General features: G+C 41.6%; 3 protein-coding genes across 4 annotated transcripts; all 3 read right to left on the bottom strand.

Moving 5' to 3' along the window:
- Positions 1–916: 916 nt before the first annotated feature.
- On the bottom strand, positions 917–6,004 carry adss1 (adenylosuccinate synthase 1). The gene is made up of 13 exons (XM_028975591.1): positions 5,775–6,004; positions 5,027–5,129; positions 4,844–4,906; positions 4,195–4,245; positions 4,054–4,120; positions 3,850–3,957; positions 3,637–3,718; positions 3,423–3,549; positions 3,161–3,315; positions 2,463–2,587; positions 2,202–2,299; positions 1,576–1,725; positions 917–1,182 (listed from the first exon to the last, which is right to left on the bottom strand). Exons 1-13 carry the CDS (start codon positions 5,958–5,960, stop codon positions 1,130–1,132), a joined length of 1,368 nt encoding a protein of 455 aa, XP_028831424.1. The 5' UTR covers positions 5,961–6,004; the 3' UTR covers positions 917–1,129.
- Positions 6,005–6,321: 317 nt separating this feature from the next.
- On the bottom strand, positions 6,322–12,757 carry LOC114787735 (inverted formin-2). Its single transcript, XM_028975579.1, has 12 exons — positions 12,472–12,757; positions 12,237–12,337; positions 12,069–12,139; positions 11,105–11,212; positions 10,802–10,872; positions 10,076–10,196; positions 9,809–9,973; positions 9,557–9,659; positions 9,210–9,362; positions 7,828–8,541; positions 7,501–7,548; positions 6,322–6,793 (listed from the first exon to the last, which is right to left on the bottom strand). The coding sequence occupies exons 2-11, from the start codon at positions 12,313–12,315 to the stop codon at positions 7,502–7,504; spliced, it is 1,632 nt and encodes a 543-aa protein (XP_028831412.1). The 5' UTR covers positions 12,316–12,337; positions 12,472–12,757; the 3' UTR covers positions 6,322–6,793; position 7,501.
- inf2 (inverted formin 2) lies at positions 12,272–24,259 on the bottom strand. 2 transcript variants are annotated; one of them, XM_028975555.1, is made up of 13 exons: positions 24,141–24,259; positions 23,234–23,354; positions 18,287–18,703; positions 16,370–16,485; positions 15,820–15,979; positions 14,975–15,008; positions 14,670–14,811; positions 14,175–14,307; positions 13,507–14,043; positions 13,220–13,362; positions 13,060–13,121; positions 12,868–12,970; positions 12,272–12,557 (listed from the first exon to the last, which is right to left on the bottom strand). In XM_028975555.1, exons 3-13 carry the CDS (start codon positions 18,684–18,686, stop codon positions 12,468–12,470), a joined length of 1,920 nt encoding a protein of 639 aa, XP_028831388.1. In that variant the 5' UTR covers positions 18,687–18,703; positions 23,234–23,354; positions 24,141–24,259; the 3' UTR covers positions 12,272–12,467. The 2 variants fall into 2 exon arrangements, with proteins under 2 accessions (XP_028831388.1, XP_028831398.1); XM_028975565.1 differs by lacking the exons at positions 12,272–12,557; positions 12,868–12,970; positions 13,060–13,121; ... (2 more) ...; positions 14,175–14,307; positions 14,670–14,811 and having other exon boundaries at positions 14,971–15,008.
- Positions 24,260–24,623: the final 364 nt, after the last annotated feature.

Below are 24,623 nucleotides of genomic sequence, written 5' to 3'. Positions count from 1 at the left end.
TGGGTAAGCTATGAATATGACTATGTAATGATCCCTTGCTTTGAATTAAAGAGAAAGGACTTTTGCTCTCAAATGTTCACTGAAATTCTTAAATACATTTTCTTGTAAGTAATGTGCTGGTTCTCGTAAGACAGTGCTGGGTCACTGATCTACAGACTTAACAAAGGGTAGTGTACTGAGACCCTAAAGTACCATGAAGTTATTTAAAAGTATTTACTCTAAATTCATTATATTTTATAATGGAGATATCATTCAATGAAATTATTGCTGCGCTTGCATATAGACACGGGATTCTAATCAGCCAGACTCATTTTCTGTGCATACTGCAAGATGGAAGGCCTACACAGACTTTGGATGTTATTGACTTCATCCAGGAACAGTGAAGTGAAGACTTTTGGAGGATGGCCTGGTACCAAGAAGGGAAGCAAAGAAGCCACTTCTCTCCAAAAAAAGGGTATTGGACTGCTGAGGACTGGGGTAAAGTCATTTCCTCTGATGAAGCTCCTTTCCGACTGTTTGGGCGCTACCATCCTGTCTCATGCCAACATGAAGCATCCTGAGACCATTCATGTGTGGGGCATCTTCTCATCCAAGGGAGTGCGCTCACTCTCAATTCTGCTTAAGAACACAGCCATGAATAAAGAATGGTACCAAAACATCCTCCGACAGCAACTTCTCCCAACCATCCAAGAACAGTTTGGTGAAGAACAATGCCTTTCAAGCATGATGGGGCACCGTGCCATAAGGCCAAAGCGATAACTAACTGAAACTTTGGGTCCATGGCCAGGAAACTCCCCGGTGCTCAATCCTCATTAGGCAGGTGGTCTATGGGACAAAAACTAAGGCTATGGAAGGCATTGAAAGGATCTGGGACAGCTAGCAATAAATGAAGGAGTATCATGGCAATTAAACCATAAACAGTTTGACATTAGTTTATTTAAAATGAAACAATTAGATGAAATTACACCCTACAAACTTGTTTGTCACAGAAAACAGAGCCAGACATCATTCAGAGCCATTACACTGTTTAGTCCAACACATATTTAAGGAGGAGACATTATAGCACTTGTGGTCTTCAACCCAAGAAGTAAAAGGAGGAGTGACTGAAGTGCATCTGGACTGGAGATCTTTAGAACATCTGGATCATGCACTCTCTGGACTTTCCAACTCCGACCCACTTAACTGTGAAGCAAACAGAAACAAAGATGGCTTGTCAATATGAATTCCACAAATACACTGTAACTACAAGATCTGATAAATATACAAATTGTACATTGGTGGTAGTAGCTTAGTGGGTAACACACTCGCCTATGGACCACAAAGTCACAGATTCAAACCCCACTTACTACCATTGTGTCCCCGAGCAAGACACTTAACTCTGAGTTGCTCCAGAGGGACTGTCCCTGTAACTACTGATTGTAAGTTTCTATAGGTAAGGGCATGTGGTAAAATGCTATAAATGTGAATGTTAATTTCCAGAAAATACAATCATCAATTACATAAAGTGGTCTAGAGATATCTGTTAATTCAATGAACAGACTGTGGTACGGTCAGTAAGTGATTGCTTTGACTCACTGGGAACACCAATGTGGTTCTCCACAAAACGAATGTAGTTCTGGGCTTTAGGAGGAAGATCACTCCACTTCCTGGCAGCAGATGTATCAGTCATCCAGCCTGGGAAAGTTTCATACTCTACTTCCACTTTGTTCAAAACCTCCATGTTGGCTTTATTAAAATAGAATAAACATAGAACAGATTATTATAGTTGTCCAGTTTTTTACTGTCCTATTTCAATTCTGTCTACATCAGATTAATTGTATGTGTGTGATTGCTGATACAGTGAAGTGTTTGGTAAATTGATTTCTTTTCTTCTAATCTCATTTGCATTGATAGTATTAGAAGTAGTTGCAGTGGTGACCTAACAGGTAAGGAAGCAAACTCATAATCGGAAGGCTGCCGGATGAAATCCCAAACAGGCAAGTTGCCACTGAGGTGGAAATAAGCAAGGTACTGTGCCAACACACTGCTCCCCAGGCACCTTTCATGGCTGCTCACTGCACACCAACGTGAATGGTCAAAAGCAGAGGACACAATTCAGGGTGTGCACCATGTGTTGTACTGCAGTGTTTCACAATGACAATCAATTCTGTTCAAGTTAGAAGTACAAGCCATGCATGTTATGGATGCATTTTGTATTGCACCTGGGAAGTGGGGAATCCTTTTGCCATTGAGTTTATAGGCCACACCCACTTTAATCTCTTCCAAAACATCCAGAATGTCCAATTTTGTTAATGCAATCCTGCAATTAGGCAAAAAAGAAAAAATAAACATTTTCATCAGATGATTCCAATAAAGATAAAAATAGTATCTTGTCCAACTTTTACCAACATCCATAGCAGTAGGACTGTTTTCCCATTTAAGTATTTTCCTTCTGTTTTTCATGATCAATATTTAACACTTACGCTGTGAAGCCATTAATCATTTGGGCATATCGGAGGATAACCAGGTCCAACCAACCACAACGGCGCTTCCTGCCAGTGGTCACACCAACCTCATGACCACGGGTCTGCAACAGCTCTCCCACTTCCTAAGACAGAATGCACAGTTTCCACTAATTAAAGTTTATTATTACTTACAAGGTTTAGCTAAAATTCACTTGTTTCTGGGTTTGGCCAAAGCAGTCTGTGTCTGTAACAGAATATGCAACCTGGCCATAAGTCTAACTTGAACCTTCTGCTGGCCCTAAAATTATCTGCAGCACATGTGATCAACAGAGCATTAAGGAGTTTTAAAACAGTCCTCTTACATGTGCAGACAGTTGGTCCCGTAGCAACCTCCTGAGACCAGAATATTCATATGTGTAAAGGTCATAGGGTTAGTAACAGGAGCCATCTGACATTAGTCCAATTCCCATTCCAATTGCCCCAGCACACTCGTATTAGTACTAAAGTCTAATATCAATATAATATTCATACAGAGATTTCACAGCCATTTTCCAAAACTAATTAAATTATTTTTTTCTGTAACATAGCAAAATGTGGAAAAATGGACATCCATGTCCGCAACATGCTACAGGTTACTTAACGAGACAAAAATATCTCCTGTGACAATACAGTGAATTTACACTACATCTACGTTAGGCTCACTGTAGTACTCTTACATTGAGTTGCTCCGTTGGGAAAGCACCAATGCCTACTCTGGTAGTGTAAGCTTTTGAAACTCCATACACATCTCCAATGTTCGCCGGAGGAATGCCAAGGCCTGTGCAAACACCACCCACAGTGCAGTTTGACGATGTCACAAAGGGATAGGTACCTGAGAAGAGTAGTGAATACTTTTTTTTAGACAAATTCATTCTTCACATAACTATGCTGAGTTGTTTCTCACTGCACTCGACTGGAAAGCAGGATTGAGATTCTTACCAAAGTCAATGTCCAGAAGGGCAGCATTGGCTCCTTCCACAAGGATTTTCTTTGGAGGTCCATGAATGGCCTCATTCATGAAATATACACCGTCCCTCACCATTGGCCTTATCCTTTCAGCATACTCCTATTGGACAGAGTAAAACAAGTTACTACGTAAGTTAACCGGCTATGTCCTACTTTTCATTGACTCACAGTGCACTGTTTCACAGACCTTCAGTTTTTTCAGCTGACCATCAATGTCAACTTTAAGATCAGGATACATGGACTGGTACTGCTGAACAAGGTTCTTGAATCTGAAAGCAACAACCAAGAGATGGACCAACCCTTATCAGATATTCCATAACGAAACTTGATGTTTCTGGGTTGATATTCATTTTGCCATGAAAATGAAACAAAACAAACGAACCAAAATAATTGGCCGTACCTAATGGAGAACTCATTGTAATCTGATAGAAGGTCACAAATACGCAGTCCAATGCGGGAGGCTTTGCTTGTATATGTAGGTCCAATGCCTTTCTTGGTTGTTCCAATGCTTTAAAAGAAATTATGACACAGTATTCTGACAATATGATCATAAACACCTTTCCACAAAGAGGCTAGCAAACTTGTGAAGGACCAAAAGGCATACTTTTTCCCTTCCTGTTCTTGTCTCCGAGCTTCTTGAATTCCATCCACTGCCTGGTGAAAGTCAAACACTACAGAGAGACAATTTGAGAGCAGATGTTTCATATAATGTAGATACATTTGAACACAGAATCAACAGACCTACCTATGTGAGCTCGATCAGAAATAATCAGACGTTTTTCCCACCCTTTGAGGCCTTAAGAAAATCAAAAGAAAAGAAAATTTGGCACTTAAATCTTTGCACAGTTACACAAGCATTACTGACAAACACCATTCCAGGTCTTAAGAGACCTGTGCAGACCTTTGCCACAGATAACAGTCATTAGTAAATTTGTGACAGGAATCATTTCATATGTCTGGATATACTTATAATGACTGGTGGTGTGTGCATACACTGAGCTGGCACCATGCACTGGGTGAGGGCACCCATGAACCTGATTTGAATTATGCACTTAGGGATAGTAAGAAAGTGAGCAACTCAGTGGCTGTTTCATCACTGTTGAAATCCATACACAGGATTGTAAATCAAGGATTAAGGGTTGCAGCAAAAGTAAAACTACATTTGTGGATCTGTGACTTGGATCTGGTTCTTCCTTGGTCTACACACTACATTTACCTTCGTTGACGTCCATTCATAGTGTTAAAGTAATTATTGTGCTTAATTATGTGCTTAGGTTTGATCTAAAAAGGATCCAGGAACATAATGAAACTGAATATGATTCACATTCCACCAACATGATTAAAAGATTTCATTTAATGTTTTGTAAATACTACAATAATATTGAAGGATTTACCTTTCTTCTCATTTTTATCTCCTTCCTCAAATAGCCCAGGCAGATGTATCACGACTCCATTACCTGTACCAGAGCAAGGAATCCTGGGTAGAGTATTTGCCAGTATGGACGATATTACAGCAGTTAGAAGTATTGAATCACAAGTCACATATAAATTGAATGACAATAATAATAGACACTAACCGATTAAAGATGTGCACTTGGGGTTGATAATTCCACTAGGTAGAAGGTGGAAGTCATACTCTTTGCCTTCCACAACAACTGTATGGCCAGCATTGTTGCCACCCTGAAAAAATATCCAATGATTTGTTTCTCCTCAAGTTTACCCCATGAAACCCATTCAGAACTGGAAGACCCACTCTTCAAACAGAGTGATGGGTGCATAGTGAATCAAAATGGACTTTTTGAGTTTAAAATGTTTCCACTGAAAGTGTTTAGCATTAGCTGGTGTTTGCCTATACTGACTTCTCCTCAGAAGCAGAAATCTTTCTGCAAGCGTCTGAGAGTTTGCCCTTTTTGCCCTTTCCCCTGGAGTGTTCACCACGTCAAAGTCAAGCTTGGCTCTGTTGCAGAAGGAACTATTTTAACCGCTCTGGGTTCTGGATGTTACGTCTCCCACCCTGTACTCAAACGGTCTTGGCCTTCTCACATGTCAGGGACGTCTGGGAACATGACTCGGCTTCTGTCACATGGGCGGGACCCAATCCTGTAACTCACATTCCATAAGGACACAGACTCTAAGGCTAGAAGGAGCCGATCAAAACCTTCAAAGTTGGAGAGAACGATTTATCCAACTGTTTTGAGCTGTATTTAACAATGTGGTAAATTATGCGACTTTCTGTCCATTTTCATATTCAGGGAAATATAAAACGTTTATGACACGAAACATGCAAAAAAGCATAAATGAAAACAGGGCTGGTGTCCGCCATACCTGACACCTGCAGACGACGTCAGACTCGGTCGCCAGCAGATCCACCACCTTCCCCTTGCCTTCGTCCCCCCACTGCGCGCCCAGCACGACCATCACCTTGTTCCCCGCGTCGCTCCGCTGCCGCTTGGCACTGGCGGACGCGGGACTGGAGTAATTCTTGTGGTCGTTCGCGGACCAGTTCGACATCTTCGCTTCCGCTGCGACCACCGGCGGGAAATGAAGCGCTCCATCCCGAACATTATATATGTACATGAGGAGCCTTATGGAATACCGGACGTACCATCATTCATTCTCAGGTTCACGCACTATTTGTGATCTTCTGGTTGGTAAGTGAGTGTGTTACCCACTAGGCTACTACTGTTGCTTGTGTGTAGATATTTAAGTAGCATTAAGGGTTATATGAAATTTTCTTAATGAAAAAAAACATTCCGTTACATATCTTTACTGCCTATTTTGGTACACACGACCCTCCGTATATGTTGTGGGGCCCACACAACACAAATTTTATGCTGGCCATTGGTCAGCAACCACACGGGGCAAGCAAAACTGGAAGGGTTTTTTTTTTATTTGCAGTTTTAAATGCATCAGAATACAGCTATAGAACGTTCAAACAGGGAATTTCTTCAAAATATAGTAAATATTCTGAAAAGTGAAAGGCCATAAAAAAAAAAAAGCAAAACACTGAGCTGCATGCAAACATTTCTTAACAGCACAAATGTTTATAATTTATTCTCAGATAGGCGTTGCAATTCTATGGCTGTACAGACAAGCTTCATTTACAAAGGCATATTTATACACACAAAAATATATACTGAACAAAAAGTTGTTTGGTCACAAATTCCATGTATTTTTTTCTCAACATATAAAATGTTTTTTTTTCTTTCTCAGCACACAAATTAGTTTTATTTTAAAAAATCCACAGAGAAAAAATGATCAAAGTCCAATAAATTATATTTTTGGACTCCAAATGAGATGCACTCAGTTCTTCCTTTTGCCCTTCTTTCGTCTGTTTGAGACGCCTGCAGGGGTAAAAAAAGCTATTAGTACATGTATCAAATGTTCTTTCAATGAAGCAGATGAAATGCAAAAGATGGGTAAGAACCTGACATTTCTAACCTGCATTCCCATAAGGGATTAGGACAAAGTAACTATTAAAAAAAAAAAAATCACCCAAAACCATGCTTCCAGTCTAGCTCAGCTGGCTGTGTACAGAATATTCTAAAGGGAAGACACCTTGCGGGAAGTTCACAATCAAATGCCCATATGACCTCAACCGGCTCCTCGCAATGAGAGGTTGCTCCCATTTTGCTGAGGGCCTGACCGTCACTCAATCTGATCAGGATTTTAAAAAATAGTTCATGTAGTAAGACAGACACTGTTAGGTTGATTGGGGAAAAGGTAGTGAAAAGGTCACTTTCTGAAAAGGATTGTCAGTTCTCATCCAGAAATCAAACTCCAAAGCTTATGTTTGATAAGGTCACATAAATGAGTTGACAAGAAATGCTGGACAAGACAGACTTGACTGTGTTATGATTATCATGTGAGTACAGTAGCTTCAAGCAACAATCAGGACAAAGTAGTTAAAAAAATTATTTAGGACACAAAAGACAAAGTGCGAACAAATGAGAACGTTCAGCTAGCATTCCGTTAGGATTTGGTTTGTTTGGGATGGATTCCAGGACTGCATCAGCCACTGATTAGTTTCACATCCAGCTCTTTGACCTACCTCACTGCAACAAGCACCCTTTTTTATGTCCTTTTCCTTTGATACTTTCTGTTACATGTTTAAAAAAAAAAAAAAAAAAAGAGGGAGGAACAACAAAAGAATACTCATGGATACTGACAAGCAGGATCTTATTATGGACTGTCCTTCAAAAACAGTGCATCACCATTTAAGCTTTATTATTGAAATAAACTATACACATAGCAAAGGGCAAAATTTGTGTTTCAGAAACATTAACAATGTTAGCCACGACGTTAATAAAACTGTGGTCAGGACACCAGAATTTTTGTTGAAATATTTCATCTTTGATGGAATGGTTGAGACTATTACCTTGCTCATTGACTTTTTTGTGCCTTCTGAGAAATTTGTGTTTTTTAGGCGGGGCGCGTGAGGAAGCAGAAGCAGTGGTAGACCCAGTGTCTGGCACCAGGCTGGGCACTGGACCGGGTATAGCACAAAGACCAGGATCTTTGGGTTCTGCCAGTGCTCCGTCTCTGTTTCTATTTCTATTTCTCACCATACCATCTGGAACATCATATGCCTCTTGTTTCATGCTGGCACCGACTGCATGGTCGTTTCCATTAGCATCTTTGCGTCCTTTGCTTGACAGTTCTTTACCACCACAGTGCATGTGTTTTTCAGCACATGCGTGGTCACTAGTACCTTCCTCTTCATTTGTATTCCTCCAAGGACTGCTGTGCTTGGGTTTGGTTTCTGTGCAAATTAAGTCCTTCGTGTCTTTCTCTGGTACCGACCCACAAACGCTCTCCTCCCTGCCCTGTTCATCTGTGATCTGGCTGTTGTTAACATTCTGGTTGAGGTCTGCACCATCCAGCTTCCGGGGGTTCTGCTGGGGTAAAGTGTCCGAGGAGAGGCCTGGCTGGGACCCTCCCTGGAGCTGCGGATCATTGGGATTTGGTGAAGGTTGCTCTTTGGTGGCGTGGAGTGGTAGGCCTGTGGTTCCTTCTGATGCTGCTGTTGCAGGTGGCTGCATGCTGATGGAGGGTGCTTCGGCTTCTTCTGCGGCAGGTTTGACACCTGAGGCTGATGTGAGAAATGTTGATGTTAAATGGCTCAAATGCAAAATGAATTATAAAGACTAAGATGTCTTGAGGTTTCACACTGACTGCACAATGATGCAAAACTCATGAGGCATGCATAATACTGCTAGAATGAAAATCTAAAGCCATACTACATACTCCTCCAGCTCGAAAAATAGAATTGGTCTTGTGGTCCTGAATTTACTGTATGATTAAATACACCACCCATTTTTTTGAAGCACAGTAAGTTTTACTGCAAAAAGTTAGTTCAGAGATTTGAAGGGTTGTCTGAAATGGTCAAGATGAGTAGCTGACAAGCATCAAGCCTCAAGCCACCTGACCTAAATCACATCTGGTGGTGATCCTCCAGATGAGTGATCCACTAGTCATCTAGTGTCAACATTTGGTCCTGGTCACAGTTCCCCACTTTCACTCCTTCACAGGTCATTCTAATCAAATCATCATTGTTATTCACTTCATGACATCCATGATCTGGTTAGAATGATCAAAGTAGTAGGTCCTGCTAATTAAGGGGAGTATATTGAGGCTACCATGACAACAAGGCTGAAACATTAGCAGTGACAGCAAAATTAAAAGCAACAGGAAGCTGAGGAATGAAGCAGTCATGGCTGAACCAGATGGACCGGGGCGTTGCAGTAATCTCATCCTTACCAGGCTGGCCAGTATCCCTACGCATTTCATTAGAGGGAGCACTGTCCGTATCGCACCTGGGCCGAGTCTTCCGCAGATGGAAGCCTTTCCGGATGTCTGCCAGGAGCTGGTCAATGATGCAGCCCCCTTCTTGCTCCAAAGTGCCTTTCCGAACTGGGGGTTCAAGAAAGCAGAAAATGAGGATATTCAAGAAAATTTTGGATTCCAAGTTTGGATACCTGATTAATTCAGGACCATAGTTATACAGTAAACATCATACCTACCAATGTGACTTATAATTGCAGGTATGCCTTGCTGGAGTAACTCTCATCAGTGATTGATAAGAAATCTGACAAATTAGAACTTACTTATCTTTCCATTCTCCCCCTTCTGTCGCTTGGACTCTTCCTCTGCCAGCTGCTTCTTCCTCTTCTCTGCTTTGACAGCCTGCTCTCTGCGCATTTTGTTCTCCTTCAGACAAAAAATGCTTCAAAAATTAAATGGACAGTTTTCACTAGTACGATTTCATTAATCAACACAATTTAAATTACCTTTACCCTCCCCCAAAAAAAAAAAAAAAATTGGGAACCCCCTGTTTTAACGCTACCCATCCCACTCACCTTCACAGCTTTCAGGAAGACGCCACGGAATGTCTTAATGGTGCTGAATATCTCATCTAGTGAGAGGCGGTTTGCATCCTCACAGAGGTAATGTGCCAGGTTCATCCTCTTCCTCTCGATTGCAGCAAAGTGCTCCTCTAGGGCCTTACATGCTGCTAGATTCTCCTTTTAATAATAATAATAATAATAATAATAATAATGAGATGCCTTTAAACCATTGTGATGACACACAAGTGTTTCTCAGTAGAACAAAAATAGATACTGTACCTCTAAAATGCTTGAAAACTGTTCCTTCACATCCTCCACAGATGAAGATACTTTGTTAATACAATTCTTTAGTCGATTGACCAGAGCAGTAGCCTCGGACTGAAGAGACTCTAAATTCAGTCTACAGAAAAATCACGTATAGGAAATTATTTTCTCTCAATTGCATCCCTTTCATTTAATTTCTTTGTAGTGTCCAGGACCTTTCTCCTTTGAAGGAACTCCAGAGAATAGCATTTTACAACTGGAGGGAACTAGCTATTAAAATATGTATAAATCTAAGGGGTTCTAAACTCCCCTTAAAAGGGTGCAATATTTGCTGACATTTAAGGGGGAAAGAGTTTAAAAAAAAAAAAAAAAAAAAAAAATCCACTTGTGTGTTACATGTTATATTTTCTGTACTTTAAGGTTCCTGAAATTATTAAAAAGTACTATTGTCATTTAAAACTATTCTGTGTTATATTCCAGCTGTGACATTCATGGAAAGCAGTGCTGCACCCCGAATAAACTTTCCATTTCATTCTTGCATTGGTATTGTGCCTAGTTGACCTGCAGGCTGCAGTAGTTATAGTAGAATGTGTTTTGGCCAAGCTGCTGCTCACTGATATGTAGGTATGTGCATAGGACTTGAGAAATTGGGTGTGACAGTGTAATTCACATTCCTGGACTCTGGTCTAAAGATTTTTTCTAAGCTTAATGTTGAGATTTGATTTTCAATTGTGTGCTCACCCTGCGGCTTTCTCACAGCTCTCAAGGTCATCAGGGAGGTTTAGAATCTCAGGATGGTTTGGTTCAGCCTCCTGTAAACCACAGAGAGTAAATCCACTGATTTCTACAGCCTCCTCATCCTCAAACTCTCAACAGAAAGCTGCACAAGCTTATCCACATTAGGTAGCACTTTATATTAAAAAAATAAAAGGCCACAGAGAAATTTCTCTCAACAAGACATATTGAATCTATTATGAGCTTTTATGAGTAGGACATGCAAATGGACCTGGGAATGAAAATGGCCACCCTTGTACAATACACTACCTCCAGGATGTGATGAAGCAGGGTGATCCGACACTTGTTGGCCTTTGTCTCAGTCAGTTTCAGGAGTGAGCTGATCTTGAAGCCCTCTGCATTCCCTGTGTGGCTTCCCTGCAGGAATGCATAATTACTTCCATTTTAATAAAACATTTTCTTTGAACATGAGCACAGTTTGATCTGAAAAGTCTAAGAAGATTTTTTTGACATTTCAGTTTTGTGGGTTGAGTTTCCAGCATACCACTGGAACATTTATGAAGATGGTGTCGAGTCCCATTGCCAAAGCAGCTACAAACTGTTGGGTTGTGAAGGTGTCCTGTATTATCTGGTACAAACACATTTAGCAATTATTGAGGTCCCCAACATCTGGTGGTCAAGCCAAAACTGTTGTTGAACCATGTTTAGTGCTGAAACAGGTGACCACCACACTAGAAAACTGCTTCCATGAAGGGGTGAAGGTCAAAATAACATCCACAAGATTTCCCCACGGAACAATGCCAATCATTGTCTGTCTAGCGGCCCATAGGTTTAGAAGTTGTGGTTTATCAGACCAAGCCACCTTCTTCCAGTGTTTCTTGGTCCAATTTTGACACTCACATTGCCCATTGTAGGATGTTAAAGTGGGAGATGGGTTGAGCATGTTTCCCTAGCTGGTCTACAGCTATGCAGCCCCACACAAAGAAAGCTGTGATGCACTTTCTGTCCTCACACCTTTCAGTCAGTACTAGCTTTATGTTATTCTGCTCACTCAGGGTGATGGGTTAAATGCAGAGGACAAATTTCACTGTGTGCACTGTGTGCTGTGCATCACGTGTGACAATCACTTAACTTTCTTTCTTTCTATTCAGCACTTTGTGCTACAGTAATTCTTCTCTGACCAGAGAGGATAGTTTTCAATCCCTATTCATCATGCTGCAGAGCCATTGTGTTACCCTGATGTGAAAAAACTTTAAATGCAACACACACTTACATAATTTAGGAAATTCCCAATATGAAGAATGAGCTTGCAGAACTTTGGCAGCAGAAGACTCTCATAAAGACCTGCAGGGGGCGACAAATACACATGAAAAAGGGCTGCGCACTTGTGCGTGTAAAAGACACAGTGGGTGCTCCCAAACATAACCAGGCTTTCACTTACTGTCACATGCAGCCTCCACCAACTGCGCTCTAGGATGCAGCATATCCAGCATAGACGTGGTCTCCTCACATAGCAACATGGACTCGATCCTCAGCTGGTAACTGCGTGGGAAGGAGGGGGAGAGAGAAAGAGAGCGAGCGAGCGAGACAGAAAGATTTTTTCTGCGCTTCCTACGCATGCTTATGTAATGGATGTCTGAATAGAACTTCAAGGTTTTACTGTACAAAAATTTTACCATGGTACCGCCAAAAGCAAGAGGTAAAATCGGTCAACGTTAGCAAGTCTGTCTTCCTCTCCCTGGTAGGATTTTAGATTATCAATCTGAAAACACACACATTTTCACACACAAGCTAAACAAAAGAATGCACAATTTGTGATGTTAAAAATGTACCCGACTCTCTAGATAAACTGTATCTACATGGTAGGAACACAATATTTAAGGCATTGTGTTGTCTCGTTCACTTTTAAGTCATAATTTTATGACTTGAACCTTCAACACCTTATCCATAATTACAGCCATTAAAAAAAAAAAAAAAAAAAAAAAAAAAAATAGTGACCTGCTCAATTATGAGAGGCACAATTATTATTTAGTCCATAGCACTTTGCTGAAATCGCATTAACATTAACCCACCTCATGTTTCTCCGGCAGCAGCTTCAGGAGCTGCATCAGCACTTCCACATCAAACTTGGAACGATCCCCGTTCTGAACCAGAGCCACAAACTCTTCATTGGAACTGTGTTAAGGTGTCAGGCAGAAAAAGGAAAAAATTTATCAGGTTTCTGACAAATGTCAAATGTCTGATAATGGTCAGAAAAGACTCACCATTTAAACTGCTTTAAGAAGATGTTCAACTTCAGATTTTTTTTTGCATCGACAAAGGAAATCTGGAAAACGGATAATGAAATTATGAGCATGACTAATGGTAAATGCAAAAACCTGTAGACACAACAGATCTTGCAGGTCGAAACTGAACAGGTCACACCTCTTTCGGCTCCTTTTTGGCAGGAGCAGCAGCAACCTTATCTTTGCTCTCGGCCACAGGCAGGCAGAACAGCTGCTCGATAGTGGAGTAGTCTGGTTCCTGGGGGGCACCAGACTGCACAGAGTTCCACATGGAAGGACCATCTGTGCACAACAACTATGATCAGTATTTCAGATGTAAGAACTCTGATTCATTCACTCTAATCCTCTAATGATGAATGGCTTTGATTTTATATAATCTCATTAAAAACCACATTCACTCAAGAAAAAAAAAAAAAAGTGAGATACCAGTAATGGCTTTTGAGTGCAGCTTCTGCCAGTTCAGCTTCTTCATGCGCAGGGTGGGAAAACGACTGGCTTTCACATGTGCTCGCCCTAAAGCCAGGCTGGTGTGTGCCACAACCACGTCTTCCATTCCAGGGGGCGGAGGAGGACAGGGGGGTACAGTCATGCCAGGCAGTGGGGGTGGAGGAGGAGGTCCTCCAGGTCCCATCCCAGGTAATGGAGGTGGAGGTGGTGGTCCTGGGATATGGCCTGGTACTGAAGGAAGGGCAGGAGGTGGTGGTGGAGGAGGAGGCAGTGGTGGCTGAGGAAGGATGGATCCAGTCATATCAGGAGGAAGGGGTGGAGGTGGAGGTGGAGACAGAGGTGCTGAAGCAACAGCATTGGTCCTCTGGATGAGTTCATATTTACAGTCCACTAACTCGGTCTGAACTGCCTTGTCAGCCTTCCTGTTTTGAGGACCATCAACAACGTGACAGGCAACAGTAGATCCTTTAGAGAAAACCAATCGCTGCATGATCTTCTCTGATGAGTCCTGTTGGGCTGGAAGAAAACAAGTACCAGAAGTTGTCAAGAATTCAAATTTGTGCAAACTAAAAATAATCCACTGAAGATATTCTTTTGCTAAAGAGAGTAGGGAAAGCAGGCCAGTCGAGTGTGGCAGGATGACTCACAGTCCTGCACCAGCATGACGGCTCGATTGCTGAGGGCCTCCAGGGCCTGCCAGATGTCCACACGCTCAGGGGCCAGAAGCAACAAGGCCTGCAGGATGGACAACAGCTGCAAGGCAACTGGAGAGCTGCTGACCTGTTTTATATAAATATATTAAAAATGCATTATGAAATGTATATTCAGATTTGTGTGGATGCACAAAAGGAAAAGAAAAAGGTTTTGAAAGATTTACTTATGCATGCTCAATACATATCAATTCATCTGTGGGAAGTACAAGACAGTACAAGAAGATACATGTTGATGGCAAGGTGCTGTTATTTCTTTATTTTATGACTGCTGGAACAGATATTTTTGCAGACGTGGTTCACTATATCAAAAGAAGGCTTGTTTAAAACATTAAATGAATGATGCAAAAATCTTTATCTTGCATCTACGTGCACCCTTCTCTGAACGCAACCAATCCAGAAAAAAAAAAATCAAAAGCAGGGGGGTCTCACTTTATTGAAGAGGGTATTGAAGACCTCCTGGTGAGAGCTCATGTCAACGCCTCCGCTGATTCTTAACAGCTCTTCCTCATCCTCAGTCATTGCCTCTTCAAATGATTCACACTGTATGATCAAGTCTTCATCGTCCTGCTCCCTGTTACACACAGACACACACACACACACACAACAGACACACAACAGCAAAGCAATCAAAATGTTCATCGCAATCCGATAACAGAAGCTCAGAACATTAAAACGCAGGCCCGGGGAAATCGGAGCTTCTCATGTGTAATTCAGACAGTTTAGCAAAGTCTTACCTTAATTTCGGAAGTAAATCAAGTAACTGAAGCCCTGCAAGACAAAGACCAGAACAGTTTGCTGAGGCATTGGCTTTTTTTTTCTTCGTGCTTGTGAATGGGAATCGGCTATTGAGGCCTGTGGCGTTGGGATGGGGCGTCACTCGGGGCTGAACGCAATTACGGCGCTGATCTCTAATTAACGCAGCGACGTTCAGACTGAACGCGCGGGGACAGCAGGTCAGTAGCTCGTTGTATCGCTGTCATTTTCTTCTTCTTTCATCTTCTAAGGAAATAGATATTAGCAGCTGCCGCAAAACTAAAGCGTTGTGTTCATAATGGCGATCGAGAACAGTTTAAAATTTACGACGTTTCAGTTTGCACAGACATCTGCGATAACAGCGTGTTCTTGTCTCTCGCGAGAAGTCCATCCATTCGCGTGAACTCTTTTTAAAAACACATTATTATTATTATTGTATTAGTTATTTTTCTGTCTCACTGCTAAAAAAAATTATAGACTGGTAATTTCTTTGTAAGTGAACAAAATCAGCAGGGGATCAAACAAGCATAGTTTTTTTTACTTTGTTGTGTGGTCTGGCAAAATATTTTATATTATCTTAATTTTCTAATACTAAAGACTTAATAATATTTAATTCAAAGTGCTGACTATTGTACTTATAAGTAGCGTCCAAATTTTATTTCTATAATGAACGTATCTGGGTTTACAGTGAAGTGTGCATTTTTTTAGTTTTTTGTTATAAGAATATTCTACATTTTTCATCATCATAATTACCTCTTGAGCCATTTATACTTTTTTTTTTTTTTTTTACACCTGTAAAATGCTATTTCATTGCTCATCACCTTACCTATGAACTCCTTGCGCAGTTTGTCCCTTTGATGAAGGTCCTCGGTCCCAAAGATGAGAGCATTGATGACACTGAGGAGGGTGACCATGTACGGCACATTGTCTGTCCCCTGGAGCTCATTCATGATGACACTAAAGCGGTACAGCTGAGTCTTCACAGCCTTTCAGAAGAAGGCAAATAAAGAGTTTTCAACCTTTTTTATTAACGTTGTAACCAATCAAGTAGTAAAAAGTACTACCGCAGTATAGAAGGCTATGCTGTAGAAATATTTTTATAGGGCTGCAAACTAATTTGTGAAGTAAGAAAATTCTATATTTGTACTCTAGCCAGGAGTCAGAACTTGAGTGCTTCCTTGGGGGGGAAAAAGGTGATGGATTAGATATAATCCTGTTCATCTGCATGGTAAATCCCGTTATCAGAGTTCAGGGTTTTATTTCAAATTGAAATCCCAGATCGATGCAAGAAACTGTCATTTGGCACTGGCACACAGAAGGGATGACAAAGATATTTTCAATAGTATTAAAGCCCGGGTGTCTCAGAGGAAACTTGCCTTGTAGTGCTCTAGAGCATCCATAGCCAGACGATATCCCTGTGAGGAGAACATGCTGAGCGCTGCCAGCAGTTCGAACACCTGCTTCTTCACCATTGTGTTGGAGGTGTCGAGAGCTGAAGAAGAAAACCGTCAGTCATCAGAACCGTGCGACCTTGCGACATGTGAGAGTTGAGGTGTTTTCATAAAAGGAGCCTTTTCTTCTTGAAGTCTCTGTGTGAGTCATGCCGGAAAGGTGTTTAGGGGAAGTGTAGACCTGTACTTTGAACCCCTTTCTTGATAAATGAGAGGCACCGTTATGCAATTCAAGGTCTGAACTCAAAGATTTTTCAAAAAAGAAAAAAGAAAGACAGTCAGTTTAGAGCAGCCCTAGCCATTTCAGATATATAGTATTGTGATGAGACCAGTCGTGATTATTCCGATTGCCTGTAAAGATTATTTAATGAAAAACTGAGAACAATCGAAGCCACCCCTTCAACCCCTCAAAAAACAATCCCTCATCAAGAAAATTATTAGCAGAATATGATGTGAATATGTGATGGACATGACGTTGTGTCCAAGAGCAACATCTTGAGTGTCTTGGTAAAAGAGCGTTCCCTAGCACTCAGCCTTGTCCCTTTCAACTCCAAATAATCCCCTTCTTTGAACTGGTGTTACCTCTCACCCCCTCCTCATATCCATGTCAATCTTACCTATTTTCACCTTTAAAATGTCCTGGAATTTCATGGAGCACCAAAACAAGCTTCACAGCAATCACAGCACCACTAGCATATTTTATGTTTGCTTTTTGTGTTGTCTTATCTTTCATTGATTCAGGGAATTTGGCCTTTGTCAAAATGCAGTTACTTTGATATGAAGTGGATTGTTTATGGCCTAATCTTCACAAAGAATGAAAATTCAGTGTAGTTCATGAATGGCCCCTAATGTGATAAACTTGAAAGACATCATAATTAAATTATAGATAATAATAAACAAACTAATAATAAACTAATAAATGTCTTTTGTAGATTCTTCTCTAAACAAAGAGTCAATGTCACTGAATGCTGGCTATTGACTGGGCCATTGTCCAATGAAATAGTCCAAAATGTGAAGTTCCTTTTAAAAGACATTCCTAAATCCTAATCCCCCCTCTAACAAACTTTACAAAAGTACGGTTCTGCTGGCATCCACCAAACCCAAACTCGCCCATGGGATTGGCAGCCAGTGAACACGTCTCCACTGCTGTAGAGTCCAGTGGCAGCATGCTTCACCCCACCGCACCTGATGCTTGGTGACGTAAGGTTTGGGCGCAGATGCTTGGCCATTCCACGAAGCTCTTTATGCATGGCCGGATGAAGTTTGCAGGTCTGCGCAGTGTGCCCTCAGCATGTGTGTAATTTTACCTGGCCTACCAACACATGGCTGAGTTGCTGTCTTTCCTAATAGTTTCCAATATAACACCACTAACAGTTGACAGTGAAATAATTAGCAGTGGGGAAATGTAATTAATGGCTTTAGAAGCAGTCTGTGTCTGCGTGTTTGATTTTATATACCCGTGGCCATGGAAGTGATTGGAATACCTGAATAAAAAGATGTGAAGGGGTGACTTTTGACGAAAAAGTGTAGCTTATTGCTATATGTCCATAAAAATTTAACTAAAACATCCGCTGTATTTAGGAAAACCAGCAAATAAACCCTCTGTATGTAGAAATATAACTTTAAATACTGCTTTAGATTAGCCTTCAATTTGTAAAATTGGTCTGTGTGAAACACTACACAGCCCAGGTTGCAGTGGTACAGAATTTTCATTGCATTACCTCTCCACCTGATTGTGGAATTAAAGAGGTTGGATTTTTCATAGCCCTTTCCAATTTCATGAGGTATCGAGAAAACACTATATTCACCAGAAACAAAACTATTAATAAAAACTGGACGAACCTTGAGACAGTTTTCGAATGTAGCCCTCGTTCTCAATTATGAAGTGTATCCCGGCTGACGAGTTCATGACTGCTCTCACACAGTTGACACATGTGAGCTGCAGCAGGGCATCAGCGATTCGGGAGCAGCCACGCCCTGACAGCCTGTCCAGGGCCTCCAGCAGGAGATCCAGGCCGCTCAGCTCCAGGAACTGAACCATCCATGTCTGATCGCTGCCCTCCAGGCGTTTCTTCAGGCCAGAGTAGTTGACTACTGTGGGCACCTGGAGCAAGCGGATGCAGAGCTCTGGGTCGGCACTTTCCAGATTGGCATCCTGAGGGGGCTCAGACTCCTGAGAGGAGCCCAAACGCCCCCTCACGGCCGCCCACTTCCTCTGTGCGCTGTCTGACCTTTTAGACATGACGTGGAGGACAGGACCTGCAAAGGTCAAATAGTACAAAAAGCACATTTGTAGTTATGTAATTATGTTATTTGATGCAGAAGAACTCCATTTAACTGATGTGCACTTCTCAACAAAGACACACAGCGGACCCTTTTGAAAAGAATGTGAAGTGAAGTGATTGTCATTGCAATACACAGCACAGCACATGGTGCACACAACGAAATGTGTCCTCTGCTTTTAACCCACCACTCTAAGTAAGTAGTGGGCAGCCACGGCAGGCACCTAGAGAGCAGTGTGTGGGGACAGTACCTTTCTCAAGGGGACCTCAGTGGCACCTTGGCGACTTGAGATTCAAACCGGTTTGAGATTTGCCCTGTGCATTTAGCTTTCATTTCACTTCAGAGGTGTAAGGAGAGAACATCTTTTTATGAAATGTAATTATTGTTTAATTCAGAATGTTTCTTACTGCCCTTTTCAGATTTGTACAGCTATGTATCAAATGTTTTTACCAATAAACGTGCCTTCTTTATTTCAGCAGCTCCCTCTGTTGTATTGGACAATTGTAAAAGAAAAACAAACATTTTGTTAATTAATAAATATTAATTAACAGGACTGTAGGTGACCAACGTCTCATCGATGAGACTATTAGCTGATGTTTTTGTAGCCTTTATCCGTGAATATGAAATTAACAATTTCCCAGCAAGTGGGCCTGTCTTCTGTCTCCTATCACCCAAGTGCACATTTAAAGGAAATGACAACTCTGCACACATTGGCAACTGCAAGATAAATCAGCGGCTTTTTTTAACCATCCAGGCCTAATCCAGCATGATTAGGAGAGAATGTGCCAGAGAGAAACTCGCACAGAGTCAGCTTATCAAAACTAACTGGAAAGGACAGCAGCCAATATTCATTTCATGTGTGGACAGCACAAGGCTTATATCACTGCTACCGATGCGCATTATTTCTGGTTATATTTTGGGTATGGTTTACATATCAGCGTAGGTTTACATACTTGCCAACTGGTCTCTGTGTAAGGGTCTAGAACGACACACAAGAATAAACTGAGAATGCCATATATACACTTTTACAATGGTATGTTAAACAAAGCCCACAATACAGCCAAATTAGGAGGCCTGTTAGACACAAGGGCGTGGTTATTCAAATGTGTACTTGACCGCTGTGACATGAAATGTGCTGTAGGTAATTTCTGTTTTCAAAGACGTGGGTCTTTCATGTGTAATATTATAATATATTTCTTTAATTGTGGCTTATGAAAATAATGACATGAATATTGTCAACAACCTAAAAATGATGAGAAATTTAAATAAAAGACAGTAGCAAGAAAATCTCTTGAATGTGGTGTCTTGTCTCTTTCTTTCTTTTTACTTTTTCTTCTCTCAGAATAAGCAGCTGTGCACAATGACAGCTGTGGGCAAAAGCTGCTTGTGTTTCTGCTCAAATGTTCTACAGTTTCTCAAGCAATAATGGGAAATAATCTCTTAAGGAATCTAGTTGCAGTGATCCTGCAGTCTTTGAAGTCTTATAATCATTTTGAGTTATTTTCAAAGTTCTTTCCAAGTCTTGTACTGAAAGGCTGCCTTCTCAAAGTGTGTCCTCTGTGCAAGTAAAAGCTTGCACACACTTATGCCAGTGGCAATGTAACCAAACATAACAATAGGCAAATTCTACATTAATTTCTTAGTATTTGATTCTCTTCATATCTGGCAGTCCACACAACACATTTGGGTCGGTAGCAAGTTCCACAAAACAGGGTTTTATATTTAACTCAATTAATTTAAACCAGGCAATGCCAGGCCTGAATTGCTGCCAGGCTTGAACACCCTCGTTATTGTAATAATTATTCTTAGTTTAAAAAAAACAACAACAACAGACATTTCCTAAATGCATTTTCATAATTCAGCATTTAAAACACATAATCCACTCTTTACTGGTGCACACAGAGCATATACAGGTCTGCTCTTTGTACAGAATGTACAGTTGTGATCAGATGATTATGTACACTCATCATGGACATGATTTTATTTTATTTTTTACCTTTGAACCAAACTCAGTGCTGAATTGAATTTTTAGTTTTAGTTTTATTTCTTTGTCATCCTTTAAACAAGGAGAGGCTCTTCTCTCTCACAAAGGCCACGTCTTAGACCAGTGCTGCTGGGAGACATGCCAAGCTAGTCAGGATCTCTCCAGCTTGCATTTCTCTCGCTGCCAGTTTGTGCTTGGTAATGCGCACCCTACAGTGCACCCACCAGAGCTTTTTTTTGAGTAAGCTCTCTCCATCTTTAATTAGAAAGGGAATGAGAGCAATGCGCAGCACTTAACTACCTGCTTCCCGTTGTCAAAACCTAGACTGAAAGGCTAGATAATGCAGATAATGGAAGTGTACTCTGCATACATTTACAGAGCTGCATGAATATGTTTTCCCTCTATCAGGGATGCATAATTGCAGGACTGCATTAAACACATTTCTGGATTTCCGTATAAATGTGACCAGATATCATAAAAAATGAAGATGTGTGCCCATACAATTATGGGGGGAGAACAGAGAGCACAGGCCTGGAATCAAACACGTCTTTGTTCTAAGATAACAGTGCAAGCCACTGAACCACCATACCTTACTCAAAATCTTTGGTGGAAACTCATGATGATGAATTCTGACCCTTTGGGGCTCCCGCTGTATGGCCAACTACCAAAACATTGTTCCCGACATGCAGAAGGAGTATAGTTTAGACCTGAGTTAATTCCAACAATGGTGCAAAACACATGGCTTCATAAACTAAATCAAAAGGAGATTTCTATAATGGCATGCAAGCAAGACATTTTATGTTCTGTTTGTTTTTATATTTTTGTTCAACGGGCATAGTAAATGTATGCGGCAGAGGCCAAATTGTGGCCAGAGGGCATATTAGGCTGTACAAATTAATACCAGTCAGCTATGACAAGCATTTCCTACTAACGCATGCTGCGTTCCCTGAAACTTTCCAAAATAAGTCATGAGACTTGTCAGCAGGAAGGAACAACAATTCCTGAGACAGGAAGCATATTGTAACATCACGTGCTGTAGTTTCGACAGATCTCATCGAGCAGTGCACAGCGCTGTGGGTTTCAGTTGTTGTTTCTCAGATACACCCTTCACAAATGGATATTCAGCATGTAGAAGAACTGTGTGCAGTGTGTTTCAATACCCTTTTTAAGGCCAATGTGAACAAAAATTTTGACCCATTTCATGTCCATGCAGGTAAAAAGTAGAGAGGGTGTAAAAGGAAACTGATATCCTATACGAATGTACATAACTGCAGGAATGTTATTATTGACTGTTGACACAAGAACGTACATTTTGTAATTATAAAGTTAGAAACCACTATCAAAAATATATTCAAGTTACAATAAATACATAATTATCTTAACATTGCAGTAAACTATTTTAGACCTCATATGTTCTTTTTACTTAAATTCTGATATTAAAGACTTTTTAAGTCACCACAGAATCCCTGTTATGTTTTTTCAATGAGATTTATCCAATTTTTGTTCAATATTTTGTCAAAAAAATTGGATTAGATTATAATTGCTGAAGCACAACCACTTTTTATCTGCACATTCTTTGATCTATCTATAATATCCTGACCTCAATAGAAACAGTCCCCTGTACCAAGTCACGTTTTGCCCTAGACTTTTCAGGCATACGGTCTCTGGGGAGGCAGCCTACATTTGAAACATCCATGACAATACACCATTAAACTGTGTAAATAGATGGAATTTGACTAGTTGGATTAAAAAGATGTAGACAACAAGATTTCAGGAAGGATCCCAGCCTAAGGAAGATCACCGTGGCTCATCTTTCCACAGCCCATGTGGAGCCACAGGATTCATGGTAAATAAACACAAAACAAAAAAAAGTGTCTGGTCTCACCATGGACATCCCTAGTGTGTTTATGGAAATTTCTCTCTCTGTTTTCACAGGACTGCGTGTTCTGGCCTGAGAGCAAAGAACCACTTTCACCCATCAACAGACCTCCAATAGGAGATAATATCATTCTAATCTTATGATGGAAAGGAATTGTACTTTTATCTTATCCACCCACCAACCACAAAATAGTGATAAATAATGTATTTTTTTTTTTTAAGTGTTACACTGCTGTGGTCAAACTAATGTGTATCAAATGAAAGAGATGTATGCTCATCAAGGGTGGGGTAATCCCTCCATGTTCAACAAAGTTGAGCTACTCTTTGATGTCTGAAAGAAGATCGCCAAACTTTCCCTGATGGCTCATCTCCATTCACCACACCTTCGTTAAATATGAAATTCTGCCTTATTCTCAAAGTTTCTATAAAACGCGTTTTATGTTTTTTTGGTTATACATTTGTATTAGAAAATCAATCTGTCATAATTGACTACAAGGAGCAAGAAGAGCAAATACTCAGCAAGACCAACATGGGCAATAAGTATAAAGGCATTTCAACTGTACCGGAAGCAAATCTCCAGCCGAAAAAGACAGAATACATGTTCATGTTGCAGTAACAGTAACACAGCACGTGTATGAACTCACTGCTGAGGCTGTGCAGTCGATGCCTGTGATATGGTGACAGCGCTGATGCAGGGTGCTCCCACCCACCCCTGAATGGCAACTGTGATGAACACTGCTGATGAGGCCGGTTTGGAAGAGATTCCTAACACAAAAAGAAAGACGAGTAAGGTACATCGGAGATCTTGCATTGGCCCAAGTAGACCCCTTCTCATTCCTGTCCCCCCACCCACCCCACCCATCAGCGGGCAGAATGGCTGCCCATCGGTGGATCATTTCTCGCGGTGACGTGACTGAGAGGAGCTGATTACGATTTTTGACGAGTCACGTGACTTTTGCCTGCTTGACATCTGAGAAGCTACAAGTGTGCAGCTAACGGAACCCGGCACAGTGTCGGGGACGTGGGGACTTGGGTGGTGCGGGTCATCCCGTTACCGACGCGCGTACTTGATCGGCGCCTAAATAAGACAAACGAGCAAGATGTCAAATCAGAGAGAGCGCGTCCTCGAGCGAGATGGACCGCTGGTGAAATTATTGTCGCGCCCCGGGCGACAATAAGGACGTTCGTAACGATGGCATCTTTTTTTTCTCTCTCTCTAATAGAACAGAAGCACAATGACCGATAATGTTCAAAATGTACCGTACGGGCAAAGAATAAATTTCCGAGAGTGAAAGCGGCTCCGATTTCTTTGCGATGACTTTAGTCCGCGATCAGTCTGGTCGGCTGTACATATCCAAACACAAAAATGCTCTCCCCATCACACCGCAAAATCGTTTCCTTCCAGTTTCGTCCTTCGCCGCCTGTCCGCTTCGTGTTTCTGGTTTTCGGCGCTCGCCTCGATTAAAGAAAATAAAATAACGGACGGAGCCCCGAACACAACCGGCCACCGGAACATGGCGAATTCACGGCAAGCCGGTGCGCGCTTTTTACCTGCCGAGATTTAGACCCCGGACCGAGCAGCAGCGGGATGCACTTCAAACCCCCCCGCGACGCGGTGGCGGCGGCAGATCGCCCCCCATCTTACCCGCAGCTCTGCCAGGAAGATCCTGGGGGACGGCGCGGCGGCGCTCCTCTGGAGGAGGAGGAGGAGGATACTTTTCCCCGCGCCGCCTCCACGCCGCCCGTCAAGGGTCCGACGTCCCGGGCGGGGAGAGGGGCAGGGACGCGTGGATCGGCGCGGGGTTTTTCGGGAATTTTTACACGGGAAACACCCCGCACGTCGTTTCTTTCTGTCTCAGTCCCTGCTTTATAACGGGCCCCGTTTACACAGAGGTAACGAGGGCTGTAGCATCACTGGAGCTGTTGCCCGGTACCCCCCCCCCCCCCCAATCATTTCTAAACTCCCCAGCTTTTACATTTCTAAACTGATTAGGAATATTCGTGCTTTTAAAGGTCGTTTATTGTTCATCAGCA

This window comes from Denticeps clupeoides, chromosome 1, assembly GCF_900700375.1.
Source record: "Denticeps clupeoides chromosome 1, fDenClu1.1, whole genome shotgun sequence".
In the NCBI taxonomy this organism is placed as follows: domain Eukaryota; kingdom Metazoa; phylum Chordata; class Actinopteri; order Clupeiformes; family Denticipitidae; genus Denticeps; species Denticeps clupeoides.
This window is presented reverse-complemented; position numbering and strand designations above follow the sequence as displayed.

Excerpts from the sequence above, each read along its gene's own strand:
- inf2 (XM_028975555.1), bottom strand. The coding sequence starts at position 18,686 with ATGTCTAAAAGGTCAGACAGCGCACAGAGGAAGTGGGCGGCCGTGAGG. Across the intron at positions 16,486-18,286 it reads CATTCGAAAACTGTCTCAAG|CTCTCGACACCTCCAACACA; the intron begins GTTCGTCCAGTT and ends TTTCTTCTTCAG. Across the intron at positions 15,980-16,369 it reads ATGCTCTAGAGCACTACAAG|GCTGTGAAGACTCAGCTGTA; the intron begins GCAAGTTTCCTC and ends TTCTTCTGAAAG.
- LOC114787735 (XM_028975579.1), bottom strand. The coding sequence starts at position 12,315 with ATGTTGCTATGTGAGGAGACCACGTCTATGCTGGATATGCTGCATCCT. Across the intron at positions 12,140-12,236 it reads GGTGGAGGCTGCATGTGACA|GTCTTTATGAGAGTCTTCTG; the intron begins GTAAGTGAAAGC and ends CGCCCCCTGCAG. Across the intron at positions 9,660-9,808 it reads TCTTCCTGAAAGCTGTGAAG|GAGAACAAAATGCGCAGAGA; the intron begins GTGAGTGGGATG and ends TTTTGTCTGAAG.
- adss1 (XM_028975591.1), bottom strand. The coding sequence starts at position 5,960 with ATGTCGAACTGGTCCGCGAACGACCACAAGAATTACTCCAGTCCCGCG. Across the intron at positions 2,300-2,462 it reads ATGATTAATGGCTTCACAGC|GATTGCATTAACAAAATTGG; the intron begins GTAAGTGTTAAA and ends GCCTAATTGCAG. Across the intron at positions 1,726-2,201 it reads AAGGATTCCCCACTTCCCAG|CCAACATGGAGGTTTTGAAC; the intron begins GTGCAATACAAA and ends ATTTTAATAAAG.